Source organism: Rhincodon typus, chromosome 27 (assembly GCF_021869965.1).
Source record: "Rhincodon typus isolate 14 chromosome 27, sRhiTyp1.1, whole genome shotgun sequence".
Taxonomy (NCBI): domain Eukaryota; kingdom Metazoa; phylum Chordata; class Chondrichthyes; order Orectolobiformes; family Rhincodontidae; genus Rhincodon; species Rhincodon typus.
In genome coordinates, this window is record NC_063358.1 from 44,263,360 (window position 1) to 44,282,542 (window position 19,183).

At 45.0% G+C, this 19,183-nt stretch overlaps 1 protein-coding gene across 1 annotated transcript in view; it reads left to right on the forward strand.

The window, feature by feature from the left end:
• The window catches only part of LOC109922499 (granulocyte colony-stimulating factor receptor-like), a 214,078-nt gene that overhangs the window by 93,867 nt on the left and 101,028 nt on the right, over positions 1 to 19,183 (forward strand). Inside the window, exons 4-5 of the mRNA XM_048612970.1 lie at positions 3,571 to 3,882; positions 15,371 to 15,497. Of these exons, the coding sequence (XP_048468927.1) occupies positions 3,571 to 3,882; positions 15,371 to 15,497 (439 nt within the window). The remainder of the gene's footprint in view (positions 1 to 3,570; positions 3,883 to 15,370; positions 15,498 to 19,183) is intronic.

Below are 19,183 nucleotides of genomic sequence, written 5' to 3' on the forward strand. Positions count from 1 at the left end.
CACCCCCATCTCCTACCGACTAACCTCATCCCGCCCCCTTGACCTGTCCGTCCTCCCTGGACTGACCTATCCCCTCCCTAACTCCCCACCTACACTCACCTTTCCTGGCTCCATCCCCGCCTGTTCGACCTGTTTGTTTCCTCTCCACCTATCCTCTCCTCTATCCATCTTCTTTCCGCCTCCCACTCTCTCCCTATTTATTTCAGAACCCCCTTCCCCTCCCCCTTTTCTGATGAAGGGTCTAGGCCCGAAACGTCAGCCTTTCTGCTCCTATGATGCTGCTTGGCCTGCTGTGTTCATCCAGCCCTGCACCTTGTTGTCTCGGATTCTCCAGCATCTGCAGTTCCTACTATCTCTGACCAAATTAAACTAATCTCTTCTGCCTGCCATTGGTCCATATCTCTCCATCCTTTGCATATTCATGTGCTTATATAAAAGTCCCTTAAATGCTCCTATTGTATCTGCGTCCACCACTACTCCTGGCAGCACGTTCCAGACTCCTACCACTTTTTTTAAAAAAAATTGCCCCTCACATCTCCTTTGAACATTTCTCCTCTCACCCTAAATGCATGCTCGCTATTTTAGTCATTTCAACTCTGGGAAAAAGATTCTGACCATCAACCCTATCTATGCATCTCATCATTTTATAGACTTCTATCAAGTCTCACCATCAGCATCCGCCACTTCAGAGAAAACACCTGAAATTTTCTGGCCTCAACTTATAGGTCATCCCCTCTCGGCAGCAACCTGGGAAGCACTTATGCACACTCTCCAAAGCCTCCACATCCTTCCTGTAATGTGACAACCAGAATTGAATGCAGTACTCTAACTGTGGCCTAACCAAAGTTTTATAAAGCTACAACATGACATCCTGACTCTTGTACTCAATTCCCCGACCAATAAAGGCAAGCATGCCATATGCCTTCTTTACCACCCTATCTACTTGTGTGGCCCCTTTCAGGGAGCTTTGGACTCGATCCCCAAGATCCCTCTGTACATCAAAGCTGTTCAGTATCCTGCCATTAACTATATTTTTTTCCTTAATATTTGATCTCCCAAAGTGCAGTATGTCACACTTGCCCAGATTAAACTCCATCTGCCATTTCTCCACCCATACCTACAACTGATCTATATCCCACTGTATCCTTTGACAATCTTCTGTACTGTCCAGAACTCCACTGATCTTTGTGTTGTCTGCAAATGTACTAACCCATCCATCTACATTTTCATTCAAGTCATTTCTATATATCACAAAAAGCAGAGGTCCCAGTACAGATCCCTATGGAACACCACTAGTCATAGACCTCGAAACAGAAAAACACCCTTCCATCACTACCTTCTGTCTTCTGTGGGCAAGCCAATTCTGAATCCATGTGCCCAAGTCAATCCCTTGCATTTTAGTCTTCTGGTAAGCCTGCCATGAGCGACCTTGTCAAAAGCCTTACCAAAATCCATGTAGACAATATCGATTGCTGCATCTCTCTGCTCACCTTCATCGCCTCCTTGAAAAATTCGATCAAGTTAGTAAGACATTACCTGCCCTGCACAAAGCCATACTGACTGTCCCGAATTAGGCCATGCTTTTCCAAATGTGTGTAAATCCTATCCCTGAGAATATCCAGTAGCTTCCCAACCACAGCTGTGAGACTCACCGGTCTATCGTTTCCTGGATTATCCGCATTTCCCTTCTTGAACAGAGGAACAGACTGGCTACTTGCCAGTCCTCAGGGACCTCTCTAGTAGCTCGCGAGGATACAAAGATCTTGGTCAAAGAGACTTGTCAGACCTGTATTATTTACAGTCATGGACATCACATTATAGGAAGAATATGAATGCATTGGAAAGAATGGTGCGATGAATGAGAAATGTCAGTTTTGAGGACTGATCTTCCTGGAGAGAAGAAGACTGAGAGGAGATCTGACTGAACTTTTCAAAATCATGAGTGGGCTCGACAGTATAGATAAGGTGAAGCTGCTTCCACTCGTAAAAGGAACAAGACCGAAAGGGTTGAAGTGATTTAAAGCGATGTGTAAACAAAACAAGGGATGACGTGAGAAAAAATGCTTTTCACAGAGTGATTTGTTGGTTAACACAGTTGATGGATGGCTGGTTTGTGATGCAGAGCAATATCAACAGTTTGGGTTCAATTCCTGCACTGTTTCCATGAAGGAGTCTCCTTCTCAAACTCTCCCGTCATCTGAGGCATGGTGACCATCAGGTTATAACCACCAACAGTCATCTCTCTCCAATGAGAGACCAGCCCTATGATCTGGTAAGACCATGACAACTTTACTTTCTGTTAGGGTATGGAATGCATTGTCTGGAAATGTGGAGGCAGGTTCAGTTGAGGCTTTAAATAGTTATTTGGATAGAAATGGTGCGCAGGGATGTGGGATAAAGGCAGGAGATTAGGGAAGGTGTAAGGATGATGGGCTGAAGTGCCTCCTATTGTGCCATAATGATTCCGTAATCTAAATTAATCATCAACCCCTTGAAGGTGTATGAAACCTTCACTGCAGCTAGAACAAAACTTTAATAAAAATCTAATGAATTAAAATAACATTACCAGGGTGAGGAGGCACTCCAGCCAATGCTTTGTGTTGTGATGCCATCCAGGTAAAGACCTTCTGGCTCAGATATAGGTACATTACCATGAAGCTGCACAAGCCTTTTTACACCCAGTCTCATTATATTTTTTGAGTAAGTGAGAAACAAGGTTTCAAATTGGAAGATGACACTGTAGACAAATTTCAAATCCAGATTTTAATAATTGAAATTAAATTGCAGCATGTACCACAGTGGGAATTGAAATCCCATCTACAGAGCACTAGCCTGGGCCTCTGAATTAAGTCTCTCCTTTCATCTTTCGAGGTAATCAAATGAACAAACGAGATTTCCCAGTGAGTGAAGGGGAGTGTGGGTTCAGAACATTCACCCAAGAGTCACATGCGATTTGCCATTTAACATGCTCTTCAATTTCATTGCATATTAAATTAGCTGAAAACCGTTCGATAGTGTGAGAATGCTCATCCCGGACCAGGCAGAGGGTACATCAGCTGCCATACGTGAACTCCAAAATGCCAAATCCTAGCCACTGACTGTCCTTGAACCTAGTGGATCTCATCTTTGTCTTTGTCAAAGCCCCCATTATGTTGTTGATTAGTGCTTTTTGTGGACAGGAGTATTGGTGGATTGCAGACTCAACACAATATGGAGCTGGAGGAACATAGCAGGCCAGGCAGCATCAGAGGAGCAGGAAAGTTGACATTTTGGCCCGGGACATAGACTTCCTGCTCTTCTGATGCTGCCTGGCCTGCTGTGTTCCTCCAGCTCCACACTGTGTTGTCTATGACTCCAGCATCTGCAGTTCTTGCTATCTCTAACTGGTGGATTGTAGTTCTTTAATGTCATGAAAAGACTCTTCCCATCACTTCAATCTGATTGGAAGCTGTCTAATAAGATAAGTGGGTTAGGTTTAGCCTTTCCCAAGTTATTTAGATGTCAGTTACAAAACAGTGGTTTTAAAATAAAGCATCGATGTGATGACTGTTTGCTCCTATTTCTTTACAGGAGTTCTTTCGGATGCACATGAATGCCTCAGGATCTCAGTCAGTGCCAACCCTGTGCACCTGGGATCATCACTGGTTGCTACCTGCAAAATAACAAACACCTCCTGTGTTATGGGCTCTATCACTCACGCCTCTCAGATACTGTGGCAACTCGACAATAAGTACATTGACAAGACACAGTACACAATTGTGAACAGGACCGTATCCCAAGTCAACATTTCTGCTTTCAACCAAACAGTTGGAAACCTCAGCTGTCAGATTCCGCAAGGATCAGAAGGAATTCTGCAAAATGGCGTGCAAATCCAAGCTGGTTGTAAGTATCAACAGTCAGAAGCACAACATTCTGGAAACTTTGTCAAACTGCAGCTGTTAGCTTCCCTGCCTGTCTCCAAGTTGCTACTTTAGAAATTACATTGGTCCACCAATGAATATTTTGTAAACATTATAGCCCACAGGTAACATCTGAAAATCTGTGGTATATCTCACTGTGGGCAAATAGATCCCTTCAGTGTGAAAATAAGCCATTTGGCCCAATAAGTCCATACAGACTCTCCAAAGAGTATCATACCCAGAATCACGCCAACCCTATCCTTGTAATTCCCATGGCCAAACCACCTAAACTAAATATCTTTGGACTGTGGAAGGAAACTGGAGGACCCGGAGGAAAACCATGCAGACACGGGGGGAATGGTCATACAAATCCATTACTGCTGTCATTTTCCTACTATGTTTATCCATAACATATCTAAGGATATTATTTGATCGGTCAAAAAATTACACTGAGTTCGAAACTGAGACATTTCAAATTCCTCAGCCTAAGCAGCCTAAATTAGGTGGAAAACATGCCAGGAGCTTATTATAGGAATAGCCACGGTCCTTTCCTTTAAATGGATACCACATTGTGCAGGAGTTGTCAGACTGGACCTGACATTGCTGCTTGAACAGAATCAAGGGAGATCTAGTCACATGAATGACAACAGCACATAGACTGAGACTAAATTACAATGGCCCTCAAAGGAAGGAAATAGAGTAAATTCATCTCAATTGCTGCTCAGTCATTTTCCTTCTCATCTTAAAGCAGACACCATCCCAGCCTTTACCCACTGCAGAGCCTTAACTTAATGAACAAACAGCTACTTATGTTCACCCAACCATTGTCCTGACTTAAATTGCATGTCCATTTTTAATTAGGTGTGCATAATCTGGACTAAGAATCAGTGATCTAGGTTAGATATTTTGTTGATATTTTGAGACTGTCTGCATATCTGGACAGTATCTACAATGCCACACAAACAGTCTTCTACCACACTGACAGACTTCTCTGCAGTCTCTGCTCTATACCATTGTCATTCTGCAAATTGTAACTACAGCCTTGTGACTAATCAGTAGCTGTTTAATTCAAAGGCCTTTCAAAAGCTCACCACCCCTTCCACTGGTCCAGTATGACCCAAGCAACTACAGTCAATTCAGCTGAAAACATAGTGCTCCCAGTAACTCTGCAGCAGCATATAAGCAATCAGGGGTGTTATAAATGGTAATGATAAATAGCCCTGGATATTCAGTTCCTGTCTCTGGTTGAGGAGTCAATTACTGAATAAGGAGAGATGATATCTTAGAAGGGTCCTCAAACAAGGCTTTGTGGGTAGAACTTAGAAATGTTGAGGGGGGGGAACAGCTACTTTGGGGGCCTATAACATACTCCCAGTAAAGAGTCAGCAGGAAGTAGAGGAGCAGCGATGAAGACTGTTCATAGAGGTGTGTAAGAGTAATAATCAGGTAATTAATTATACTAGGAGATTTCCATGTTCCAAACATAAATTGGGATAGTCATAGCATTAAGGGTTTAGAGGGGGCTGACTTCTTGAAATGTATCCAGGAGAGTTTTTTGTATCAATACGTAGAAGGCTGGAGCTGGTTCTGAACAAGTGTTCTGTGTGGCAGTGGGGGAACATTTAGGCAATAGTGACCACAACACGGTATGGTTCAAATTTGTTCTGGACAAGGAAAAAGATGGCCTGCAAAGGGGTGAAGATAGATTTTATTAAAGTAAAGCAGGAGCTGGCCACAGTGGACTGGGAACAGCTCTTTGTGGGTAAGTCCGCAGTGGAGTAATGGAAGGCATTCAAAAAGAGAGAAAACAGGTCCAACATGTACCCTTTATAGGGAAAGGTAGGAGCAATATGTTCAAAACCATGGATGTCTAGGACAATGCAAGACTGGACAAAGAAGAAGAGTAGTGCTTTTAGCAAGTCCAAAGGGAGCAATTCAACTACGGCCGTAGAGGAATACAGGAAGTGCAGGAGGGAACTTAAGAAAGCGATTAGAAGAGCAAAAAGAGACATGAAAACGGATTTGCGAACAAGATTTGGGAGATTCCATCATAGGGATGTACAACATGACAACAGACTCTTCAGTCCAACTTGTCCATGCCAGCCAGTATCCTAAATGAACCTAGTCCATTTGCCAGCATTTGGCCCGTATTCTTCTAAACCCTTCCTATTCATATACCCATTCAGGTGTCTTTTAAATGTTGTAATTGTACCAGCCTCTACCACCTCCTCTGGCAGCTCATTCCATACACCCTCTACATGAAGAAGTTGCCTCTACTGCCCCTTTTAAATCACTCTCTCACCTTAAACCTGTGTCCTCTAGTTTTGGACTCTCCTACCCTGGGGAAAAGATCTTGGCTATTGACCCTATCTATGCCTTTCATGATATTATAAACCTCTATAAGGTCACCCATCAACCTCCTATGTTCCAGGGAAAATAGCCTCAGCCTATTCAGCATTTCCCTTTAACTCAAACCCTCCAAAAACAAAAAAAAAGCAGAAACATGAAGGCAGATTACTACCTGAATGGCTGTAAATTGGGAGAGAGAGGAGTGTGCATTGGGATCTGGGTGTCCTTGTGCATGAGTTTCTGAAGGTAAGCATGCAGGTGCAGCTGGCGGTAAAGAAGACAAATGATATGTTGGCCTTCATTGTGAGAGGTTTCAAGTACAGGAGCAGGGGTGTGTTGTTGCAGTTGTACAGGGCCTTGATGAGGCCACACCTGGAATATTGTGTGCAGTTTTGGTCTCTTTTCTGGGGAAGGATACTCTTGCTCTTGAGGGAGCGCCACAAAGGTTTACCAGGCTGATTCCAGGGATGGTGGGACTGATATATGAAAAGAGATTGACTAGGTTAGGATTGTTTTGGCTGGAGTTCACATGAACTGGGGGGAACCTCACAGACACTTATAAAATTCTAACAGCAGTACACAGGGTAGGTGCAGGGAGGATGTTCCTGATGGTGGGTGTGTCCAGAACCAGGTGTCACAGTATGAGGATTCAGGGTAGACCATTTAGGATGCAGATGAGGTCTATTAAGTAATAGAGGTGTACAAAATGATCAGAGGTATCGATAGAGTGGACAGCCAGAGACTTTTTCCGAGGGTGGAGGTAGCTATTACGAGGGGACATAGTTTTAAAGTGAGTGGAGGTAGATATAGGGGAGACGTCAAAGGTAGGTTCTTTACTCAGAGGGTGTTCGGGGCGTGGAATGCATTGCCGGAGAGGGTAGTGGAGTTGGCCTCATTAGGGACATTTAAGTGGCAATTAGATAGGCATATGGCTGAAAGTATAAGGTAGGGGTGGAGGTTAGATAGATCTTAGGATTAGGGTAAAAGTTCGGCACAGCATCGTGGGCCGAAGGGCCTGTACTGTGCTGTACTGTTCTATGTTCTATGTTCTTAGAGGTGGCTTGATATAACACTTGGGCTATCGAGTTGGATGATCAGCAATGATCATGAAGAATGGCAGAGCAGGCTCAAAGGACCGAATGGCTTCCTCCTGCTTCTATCTTCTTTGTTTCTATGTTTCCAAACCTGGCAACATCTTTGTAAATCTTTTCTGAACCCTCTCAAGTTTCACATCTTTCCTACAGCAGCAAGACCAGAATTGAACATTCTATTTCAAAAGTGGCCTAATCAATGTCCTGCACAACCACAACATGACCTTCCAACTCCCATACTCAATGCACTGACCAATGAAGACAAGCGTACCATATGCCTTCTTCACTGTCCTGTCTACCTATGACTCCACTTTTACAGAACTATGAACCTGCACCCCAAAGTCTCTTTGTTCAGCTCCCCTTACCATTAAGGTTTTTAAATACATTAAAGAGAAGAGGTTAACCAGGGAAAGAGTAGGACCTAATTAGGGACCATGGGGACAACCTGTGTGTGAAGCCATAGGATGTTGGCAGGGTGTTGAATTAATACTTCTCTTCAATCTTCCCTCTGGAAAAGGAGAATGTAGGTATAGAATTCAGGAAAAGGTACTGTGAAGAACTTGCACAGTTTGACATAGGAATGGAGAAGTGTTAGAGCCTCTGTCAAGCTTAAAAACATACAATTTCCCTGGCCCAGATGATTTGCATCCCAGGAGGCTGTGGGAGGTGAGGCAGGAAATTGCACAGGCTCTGACACAAATTTTTAATTCCTCTCTGGCCACAGGGGAAGTGCCAGAGGGCTGGAGGACGGCTAATGTGGTTCCACTTTTTAAGAGGGGCAGTAGGGATGAACCAGGAAATTACAGACCGGTGAGTCTCATGTCAAAGGTAGGGAAACTATTGGAGAAAATTCTGAAGGACTTCTGATGGAAAGGCATGGGTTACTTAGAGATAGTCAGTATGACTTTGTCAGAAGGAGGTCATGTCTAACAAATTTGTCAGAATTTTTTGAAAATGTGATCAAATGCATGGATGAGGGAAGTTCAGTTGATGTAGTTTATATGGATTTTAGCAAAGCTAATGATAAGGTCCCACATGGGAGACTGATTGAGAAGATAAAGCACAGGGAATTGAGGGAAACCTGGTGAGATAGATCAGAAACTGATTTATTAATAGGTAATTTGAGTAATTGGAGACTGGTGTCAGTTGGTGTACCACAAGGATCAATACTGGGACCCTTATTGTTTGTTATATACAAAAAAAATTGCTTTTTCAGAACCATCGTATCTAACCAAACTTTATACGTCACTAGACCTGACCTCGCTTCGACCATGCCTCTTACCTATTCCAAATAAAAACCAAAAGAACTGCAGATGCTGTTTTGTTCCTGATTTACAGAAGTTTCTAGAAAAACTCAGCAGGTCTGGCAGCATCTGTGAAGAAAAAGTCAGAGTTAAAGTTTCGGGTTCAGTGCCATGGTTAGCACTGCTGCCTCACCTGGGTTTGTTTCCAGCCTCGGGTGACTGTCTCTGTGGAGTTTGCACATTCTCCCCAGGTCTGCGTGGGTTTCCTCCGGGTGCTCCGGTTTCCTCCCACAGTACAAAGATGTGTGGACTAGGTGGATTGGCCATGCTAAGTTGCCCCTAGTGTCCAGTGATGTGTAAGTTAGGTGGATTAGACATGGGAAATGCAGGGTTATAAGCAAAGGGTAGTGGGATGGATCTGGTTGGGATGCTCTTCAGAGGGGCAGTGTGGAATTATTGGACTGAATAGCCTGTTTCCACACTGTAGGGATTCTGTGATTCTATGACCCTTCCTCAGACCGTGTCCCTGTCATTGCATGAGTGATGGTCCTATAATAAAATGGGAATTGGGACAATTTGGTAGGCTGCTTGTTTAAGCTTGCCTTCAAAGTTTGGAATGCTCTTTCTGCCAGGTCATCTGATGATGGATAGTACACAGCTGTCCTTATAAGTCAAATACCACTTGACTTTAGGAAATATTCAAATTCACCCCTAGAACATTATCCGTGACCAACACTTCTGGGAGTCTGTGTCTTGCAAAATACGTGCACAGTTTTTCCACTGCTTTCTCGTGTTTGATGAATTAACTCTATGCACGATCAGCCACTATGAGATGGCATCCACAATGACTAAGAACATTGAGCCCATGAAAGGACCTGCACCGTTGATGTGTAGCTGAATTCAGGGTTTGCCTGGCCATTCCCAAAAATGTGGGAATTGTGTGGCCAAACCTTCCTTCTGCATCAGATGTCCTGCAGGCATATGCTATTGGGCATTCCTCTCTGCTGGGCCATCTATGAGCTAATACTGCCCCTATGCCGTACGGGGAGGCATCACATGCCAACATCAGATCTTGCTTGGGATCATAGTGTGCCGGAATCTTCAAGGATGATAATTGTTCTTTCACTTGCCTGCAAGCTGTAGCTTGGCAATGCCAATATTTCCAAGGCTGACCATTTTTTAAGAGTTGATGCAAAAGTGCCAATATGGAGGCCATGTTATGTATGAACTTTCTATAATAATTTACTGGTCCAAGGAAAGACACAAGCTACGGTACAGATGTAAGAGCTAGGGCACCCTTTGATCCCCCTCAATTTATCTTTCAAAGTGTGTAACCCAGTCTTTTCAACTCTGTAGCCCAAGTAGATCACTTGGAGTACCTGAAACACACACATTTCCATTCTAAGGTGGACACCGGTCTGGGAGAAATGTCTCAAGTTCTCTAAGTTCTCCTTATTGGTCTTCCATGTTATTAGCATGTCATCTAGATAATGGTGACCTGGGGTAGACCTTGTAAAATGTTTTCCATTGTCCACTGGAAAATGGCACAGGCTGATGATACCTAAATTACAGTCTTGTATATTTGTACAAATGCTTATAGGTATTAATTGTAGCATACCTTTGGGAATCCTCATTTAACGACAAGTGCAAGTACTCATTTCTCATGTCCAGCTTCGTGAAGGACAGCCCCCTTGCCAAATTTACGTAAACATCCTCAATGCAAGGGACTGGGTATTTATCCAGCTGCAATAAGTAGTTTACCATTTGTTTAAAATCCCCACAAAGGCAAACCGAGCCTCAGGCTTCACAATCTGTATGACTGGTGCTGCCCATTCTGCAAACTGGACCGGTTTGATGATTTTCTCCCGGTTTTCTCCCCCTTGGTCCAGGAACTCCCTACCTACGTCCGTGACACCACCCACACCCTCCACCTCCTCCAAAACTTCCAATTCCCTGGTCCCCAACACCTCATCTTTACCATGGATGTCCAGTCCCTATACACCTGCATTCCCCATGCAGATGGCCTAAAGGTCCTCCGCTTCTTCCTGTCCCGCAGGCCCGACCAGTCCCCCTCCACTGACACCCTCATCCGCTTAGCCGAACTCGTCCTCAAACTCAACAACTTCTCTTTCAATTCCTCCCACTTCCTACAGACAAAGGCGGTGGCCATGGGTACCCGCATGGGCCCAAGCTACGCCTGCCTCTTTGTAGGTTACGTGGAACAATCCCTCTTCCGTAGTTACACTGGCCCTAAACCCCACCTCTTCCTCCGCTACATTACTGACTGTATCGGCGCCGCCTCGTGCACCCACGAGGAGCTCGAACAGTTCATCCACTTCACCAACACCTTCCACCCCAACCTTACGTTCACCTGGCCCATCTCCGATACCTCTCTCTCCTTCCGGACCTCTCTGTTTTCATCTCTGGCAACCACCCAGAAACTGATATCCATTTGAAGCCCACCGACTCCCACAGCTACCTAGAATACACCTCCTCCCACCCACCTTCCTGCAAAAATGCCATCCCCTATTCCCAATTCCTTCGCCTCTGCCGCATCTGCTCCCAGGATGAGGCATTCCACTCCCGTACATCTCAGATGTCCTCATTTTTCAAGGACCGCAACGTCCACCCCCTCAGTAGTCAAGAACGCCCTCAACCGTGTCTCCCGCATTTCCTGCAACTCATCTTTTACACCCTCTCCCCGCAATAACAACCAAAACAGAATCCCCCTCGTCGTCACATACCACCCCACCAACCTCTGGATCCAACGCATCATCCTCCGACACTTCCGCCATCTGCAATCCGACCCCACCAAAGACATTTTTCCCTCCCCACCCTTATCTGCTTTCCGGAGGGACCACGCTGTCCATGACTCCCTTGTCCGCTCCACACTCCCCTCCAGCCCCACCACACCCGGCACTTTTCCCTGCAACCGCAGGAAGTGCTACACCTGCCCCTACACCTCCCCCCTCACCCCCATCCCAGGCCCCAAGAAGACTTTCCACATCATGCAGATGTTCACCTGCACATCTGCTAATGTGGTATACTATATCCGCTGTTCCCGTTGTGGCCTCCTCTATATCGGGAAAACCAGGCGGAGGCTTGGGGACCGCTTTGCAGAACACCTATGCTCGGTTTGCACTAAACAACTGCACCTCCCAGTCGCGAACCATTTCAACTCTCCCTCCCATTCCTCAGACACCATGTCCATCCTGGGCCTCCTGCAGTGCCACAACGATGGCACCTGAAGGTTGCAGCCCAATGGTATCAATGTGGACTTCACAAGCTTCAAAATCTTCCCCCCCCAACCACATCCCAAAACCAACCTCCCTAACCTGTCCTTCGTCCCACCTATCCCCTCCTCCCACTTCAAGCCCCACCCCTCTCTCCTACCTACTAACCTCATCCCGCCCCCTTGACCTGTCCGTCCTCCCTGGACTGACCTATCTCCTCCCTAACTCCCCACCTACACTCACCTTTACTGGCTCCATCCCCGCCTCTTTGACCTGTCTGTCTCCTCTCCACCTATCTTCTCCTCTATCCATCTTCTATCCGCCTCCCCCTCTCTCCCTATTTATTTCAGAACCCCCTTCCCCTGCCCCATTTCTGAAGAAGGGTCTAGGCCCGAAACATCAGCCTTCCTGCTCCTCTGATGCTGCTTGGCCTGCTGTGTTCATCGAGCTCTACACCTTGTTATCTCAGTTTGATGATTCCCTCGTTTTCCAGCCTTCTGATTTCTGCCTCTACTTTTGTATGGAAGGCAAATGGCACTGGGTGGGCTTTGTGGGATGGTGGAATTACTTCCTGTCAACATGCAAGGTAGTCTTGACTCCTTTGATAGTCCCTAGACCTTCCTGAAAATCCTCCAGGTATTTAATTAGGACCTCACTCAGGCAGCCGTTTTCTAATTGAAAAATGTTGAGCCAATCTAGGGGAATGTTTCTCAACCAATTTCAATCCATCAAACTTGGGCTCGAGCCTTTTACCACAATCAATGGTAACTGAACCAGCTGCTTCTCATAAGAGTCTGGAACCGAAGCTGTCCCCTTAATCTGTGAAGGTTCTCCTGTTTAGGTTCAGAGTCGAGCCAAGGTCTTATGCAAACTTAAGGATTGAATTTTGTTAAAGACTTGTTCTGCAATCACAGAAATGCCTGCTCTGGTTTAGACCTCCATTAGAACTGGGTGACCATTTAACCAGATGTTTATTTTGATTTGCCCTCATCTGGATGTTGCTAAGCAATTTTACTGTTCCAAACTAGATGCAGGTGGTCTTTTCAGGTTGTTCACTCTCTGAGATACCAGCCTAGGAGTTCTCTTAATCAGTTTAGGTCTAGTCGCAAGTCCGCATGCTGATAGCAACTACAATGGCCTTGCCGGCTCAGATCCTGAAGAAAATGTTAACTGTTTGGCTGAGGATTGGCTTTGTTTTGAGGTTTTGCTGTGAGCAGACCTAGGTTCGCTTTGTTCAGGATATGACCTGAGTGAGCCCATGAAATTGCCTTCACTTCAAATGCTGCTCCCCAACTTCCGTCACACTGGCAAGGGTGTCCACTTCAATCAGAACACCCTGCAAATCATATGGTCCACTTGCTGCATTTTCCATTGATAAAGCCAGTTTAGTTCCTGGTTGAAGTCCAGTTGGGCTTCAGCTAGTAGGCGCTTTTACATGGTTATATCATTAATCCCACATTCTAAATGGTCTCTCAGCATCTCATTAAGGCTTAAACCAAAGTCACTTGCCAGTTGTTGTAACCTAGTTAAAAATCCCGATGCGGATTCCCCTGGTTCTCGAATTGCCCAGTAAAACTGATAGTATCTCAGAATTAGAGGAGGCTTGGGGTTCTAATATTCCTTAATTAAATCCATCAACTCTTGAAAGGTTTTAGTATCTGGTGTCTTAGGGGAAGTTAGGCTGTCAATAACCGAATAAGCTGTGTGTGTCAACCAACTTGTTGCCATTCACCTGCCCCATTGTCATTTGCCCAGAAAAAATAATACATCTTTTCCACATACTGGGCCTCGTCTTCGATTGCAGGATCGAACGAGTCAAGCTCCGCAAATAATAGAAGTGCTTAACCCAACTCAAAGATGACTGATTCAAATGAATTTCTGCAGGAGTGTGCTTTTCTCTCATTGCCACTGAATTAACTCCACAGAGGCTGGTATCCCTTCACCAAGTCACCCTTTCTTTGCATATGGAGAGTCCTTGACACTGATTTAGCTTCCTCAGAGCCAGCTCTCAGAGGATCGTCAAGATGTCTGACAGCCCTGTTCCTATCTGTCAGCCAGGCCTCCCTTATTGGACCAAATTAACAGCCATAATCAAGGAACTCATATTCTATGAGGTCCACCTGGCTGACCCTGTTGTAATCAGTATGTAAACCAGATGAGTTTTTAGGACAATTGATTCACTTTTAGGCAAGAACAGAGAAAGGATGGTATGGCAGACTTCTCAGAGCTGAGTCTTTCCAGGCAGCAGGTTAGAATAGTATTGGATCATGCAGTGAGTTTCCTGGAGGGATTTTCACTCTTGACCAACGTTCACAGAGCAACAGTTGATGAGTCAACAACGACCATACTCACAGATCAAAGTTTAGGAACCGATTTTATGGTCTCTGAGTGTCTCCTCTCATAGAACATAAAACAGTACAGCACAGTACAGGCCTTCAGCCCATGATGTTGTGCCGAACTTTTACCCTAATCCTAAGGTCTATCCGACCTTCACCCTACTTTGTACTATCATCCATATGCCTATCTAATTGTGCTTAAATGCCCCTAATGAGGCCGACTCCACTACCCTCTCCGGCAATGCATTCCACGCCCCGATCACACTCTGAGTAAAGAACCTACCTGTGATGTCTCCCCTATATCTGCCTCCACTCACTTCAAAACTATGCCCCCTCGTAATAGCTATCTCCACCCTAGGAAAAGTCCCTGGCTGTCTACTTGATTGATACCTCTGATCATTTTGTACACCTCTATCAAGTCACCTCTCATACTTGGTCGTTCTAAAGAGAAAAGCCCTAGCTTGCTCAACATTTCGTCGTAAGACCTTCCCTCCATTCCAAGCAACATCCTGGTAAATCTCCTCTGCACCTTTTCCAACGCTTCCACATTTTTCCTGTAATGAGGCGACCAGAACTGGACACAATACTCCAAATGTGGTCGAACCAGGCTTTTGTATTGCTGGAGCATAACTTCACGGCTCTTGAACTCAATCCCTCTATTAATGAAAGCTAACACACCGTACGCCTTCTTAACAACTCTATCCACCTGGATGGCAGCTTTCAGGGAACTGTGGACATGAACCCCAAGATCCCTCTGCTCCTCCACACTGCCAAGAATCTGTCCGTTAACCCTGTATTCTGCTTTCAAGTTTATCCTTCCAAAATGAATCACCTCACACTTTTCAGGGTTAAACTCCATCTGCCACTTCTCAGCCCAGCTCTGCATCCTTTCAATGTCCCTTTGTAACCTAGAATAGCCCTCCGCACTATCCACAACTTGACCCACCTTCGTATCGTATCAGAGCCTCTTACTGCAATGAAGGGTTTTGTTCATCCAGAGATGGGTCACACCTGATTCTGTGACCATGATCCTGCAGTGTGAAGGTTAGATCATAACAAGTGTGAAAATATCATCTCATTGCTGGAGACTCCATCATGCAATTGATCTAGCCAGAGTTGGCAACCCTTGATAACAAGGTGACCTCAATCCTTCAGCCTAGCTGTTCCTGTCTAGCATGTGCAAGTCCTTCATTTTGCAGCCTGTGTCTCTGTTTCCAGTTCCTCCAGAGAAACCAACGAATTTAACTTGTGTAACAAGCTGGAAGGAAAAAATCAGCATGACATGCAGCTGGGATCCAGGCAGAGACTCCTACATCCGAACAACCTACACACTCCGCAGAATAAAGTGAGTTACTATGACATCTGCCACAACCCCCCGCCTATTGGAGTTAATTTAGTAACCTGGTATCAGCATTCTGCAAAATAACTTGACATCAATCATTTGGTGTGAATATTGTTTCTGTTTTACTGTCTACTGTTGATTATTGTGTGTGTCATTTTGAATGTGTGTGTGTGTGTGTGTGACTGTGAGTGTATGTTACCATATGTATGTGTGTGATATGCATGTGTGCCTGTTCTGTACATGTTAGACTGCTCTCCATTGCAGGATAATTCATTGCAAGAACTCTCCCTAACTAACTCATTATACTTCGTGAAGAGTTTAACTCCCCGGATCTCACTGTGGGTTTAGGCCATCTAGAGGCAGAACCTCAGATCTTCACAGCTTGCCAGCTATAAGAAAAATGTTGTAAACGACATCAATCTCTTGACGTAACATTTTTCAAACTTGACAAAATCATTTGACTGTGAAATCCTGCAAAATTGTGTGACATCAAGAAGATCATGAATATCCTCCAAAATTCATTATCGTCCTTCATTGTCATCACAGTTTCATGGTGAACTATGAACGGTGATCTTTATTAGTGGATCCCTCATAGAGCCTTTGAGGTTAAGACAGAAGTGAAACATGGTTGCATCATCATTCAAGCTCTGTTATCAAGTGACTCCACTTTCAGAGAACCATGCACCTGAACTCCAAGGATCCTCTGCTCCACTACACTCCTTAAGGCCCAACCATTCACCATGAAACTCCTACCTGGATTTGACTTTCCAAAATGCAACACCTCACACTTATCTATGTTAAACTTCATTTGCCATTTCTTGGCCCACTTCCCCAGCTGATCAAGATCCTGCTGCAATTTCTGATAACTTTCCTCACTGTCCACAATACGGCCTATTTTAGTGGCATCACAAACTTACTAATCATGCCTTGTACATTCTCATCCAGATCATTGATCTAGATAACAAACAGCAATGGGCCCAGCACTGACCCTTGAGGTACACCACTAGTCACAGGTCTCCAGTCCGACAAGCATCCTTTAACTATTACTTTCTGATTCCTACCATCAAGCCAATTGTGTATCCAATTTGCCAACTCTCTCTGGATTCCATGCGATCTAACCTTCCAGAGCCGCCTACCATGTGAAACCTTATCAAAGGCCTTACTGAAATCTATGTAGACTACGTCTACCGCCCTGCCCTTTTCAACCTTCCTGGTCACTTCACCAAAGAAATCTAACAAATTTGTGAGGCATGATCTCCCATGCATGAAGACATGCAGACTACCCCTAATCAAACCCTGTCTTTCCAAATGCATGTATATCTTATCCCTCAGAACCTTCTCAAGTAACTTACCTACCACAGATGTTAAACTTAGTGGTTTATAATTCCCAGGTTTTTCTTTGCAGTCCTTCTTGAATAAGGGCAAAACATTCACTACCTCCAGTCTTCCAGGACCTCACTCATGGCTAACAATGATGCAAATATATCAGCCAGGGCCCCCGCAATTTCTTCTCTAGCCTCTTGTCGGCTTCTTGGGTGTATCTGATCAGGACCAGGACAAGACCAGGGGGCGGCACGGTGGCACAGTGGTTAGCACTGCTGCCTGACAGCTCCAGGGACCCGGGTTTGATTCCAGCCTTGGGCGACTGTGCAAACTCCACACAGACATTCTCCCCGTGTCTGCGTGGGTTTCCTCCAGGCGCTCCAGTTTCCTCCCACAGTCCAAAGATGTGCAGGTTAGGTGGATTGGCCGTGCTAAATTGCCTGTAGTGTTCAGGGAGGTGTAGATTAGGTGGGTTATAGGGGGATGGGTCTGGGTGGGTGGGGTCTGAGGTTCGGTGTGGACTTCTTGGGCCGAAGGGCCTGTTTCCACACTGTAGGGATTCTATGAAAAAAAAATTTATCCACATTCTAATACTTTCAACACCTACTCAACTCTGATATGGACTATCCCCAAGGTATCACCACTAGCTTCCTCAAGTTTCCAAGTCTTTATGTCTTTCTTCACGGTAAACGTAGATGAGAAATATTCACTGAGAAACTCATCCATCTCCTGCGGTTCCACACATACATGTCCACTTTGGTCCTTGAGGTGTCCTATTCTGTATCTAGTTATTGTTTTTCCTTGGATTCACCCTAATCTTCTCAGACAAAGCTGTCTCGTGACCCCTTTTTGCTTTCCTGATTTCCTTCTTCAGTAAACTCCTCTATCCCCCATGTATATCCAAGGATTCCCATGATCTCAGCTGCCTGTACCTGAGCCATGCCTCCTCCATTTTTCTGGTCAAAGCCTCAATATCTCTTGTCATCCAGGGTTCCCTACTCCTGCCAACCTTGCCCTTCACCCTCACAGGAACATACAGACCTTGAACTCTAGCTACCACACTCTTAAAGGCCTCCCACTTGCCAGAGGTCCCTTTGCCTGCAAACAAACTACTCCAATGAATCCCTGCAAGCTCCTGTCTAATTCCATCAAAATTCGCTTTGCCCCAATGTAGAACTTGAACCTATGGCCCAGTTTTGACATTCTCCATAACTATATTAAAATTAATAGAACTATACTCACTGGTCCCAAAGTGCTCCCCCACTGTCACCTCAGTCACCTGCCCTGCCCTATTTCCCAAGAGTAGGTTGAGTTTTGCCCCTTCCTGAGTAGGCTGCTCTATATGCTGCTTGAGGAAACTTTCCTAAACACATTTAACAAATTTCATCCCATCTGAACCCTTAACACAATGGCAGTCCCAGTCTATGTCAGGAAAATTAAAATCCCCCACTTTGGCAACCCTAATTCTCCTGCATGTCTTGGAAATTTCGCTGCATATTTGTTCCTCTAATTCCCGTTACTATTTGGGAGCCTATAGTACTACCCCAATAACGTCACCATCCCCTTCAACGCTGTTCAGGGTCCTATCATTAACTGTATACTCCTCCTTAACATTTGATCTCCCAAAGTGCAGCACCTCACACTTACCCAGATTAACCTCCATCTGCCATTTCTCCACCTATATCTGCAACTGATCTATATCCCGCTATATCCTTTGACAACCTTCTACACTATCCACAACTCCACCGATCTTTGTAACGTCTGTAAACTTACAAACCCGCCCATCTACATTTTCATCCAAGTTATTAATATATATAGCAGAGGTGCCAGTACAGATCCTTGTGGAACATTACTAGTCACAGACATCCAGCCATGGAAACACCTTTCCACCATGACCCTCTGCCTTCTATGGGCAAGCCAGTTCTAAATCCAAGCGGCCAAGTCACCATAGATCCCACGCATCTTAATCTTCTGGATGAGCATTCCATGAGGGAACTTGTCAAAAGCCTTACTAAAATCCATATAGACAACATCCACTGCTCTGCCCTGATTGATCACCTTTCTCACCTCCTTGAACAATTCAATCACGTTAGCAAGACATGACCTGCCCTCCACAAAGCCATGCTGACTGTCCCTAGTTAAGCCATGCTTTTCCAAGTGTGTGCAAATACTATCCCTAAGAATTATCTCCAATAGCTTCCCAACCACTGATGCAAAACTCATCGGCCTAGGGTTTCCTGGATTATTCCGGTTTCCCTTCTTGAACAGACAAGCATAATTAGCTACTCACTAGTCTTCTGGGACCTCTCCAGTAGCTAATAAGGATACAAAGATGTTGGCTAAGACTCCAGCAATCTCCTCTCTTG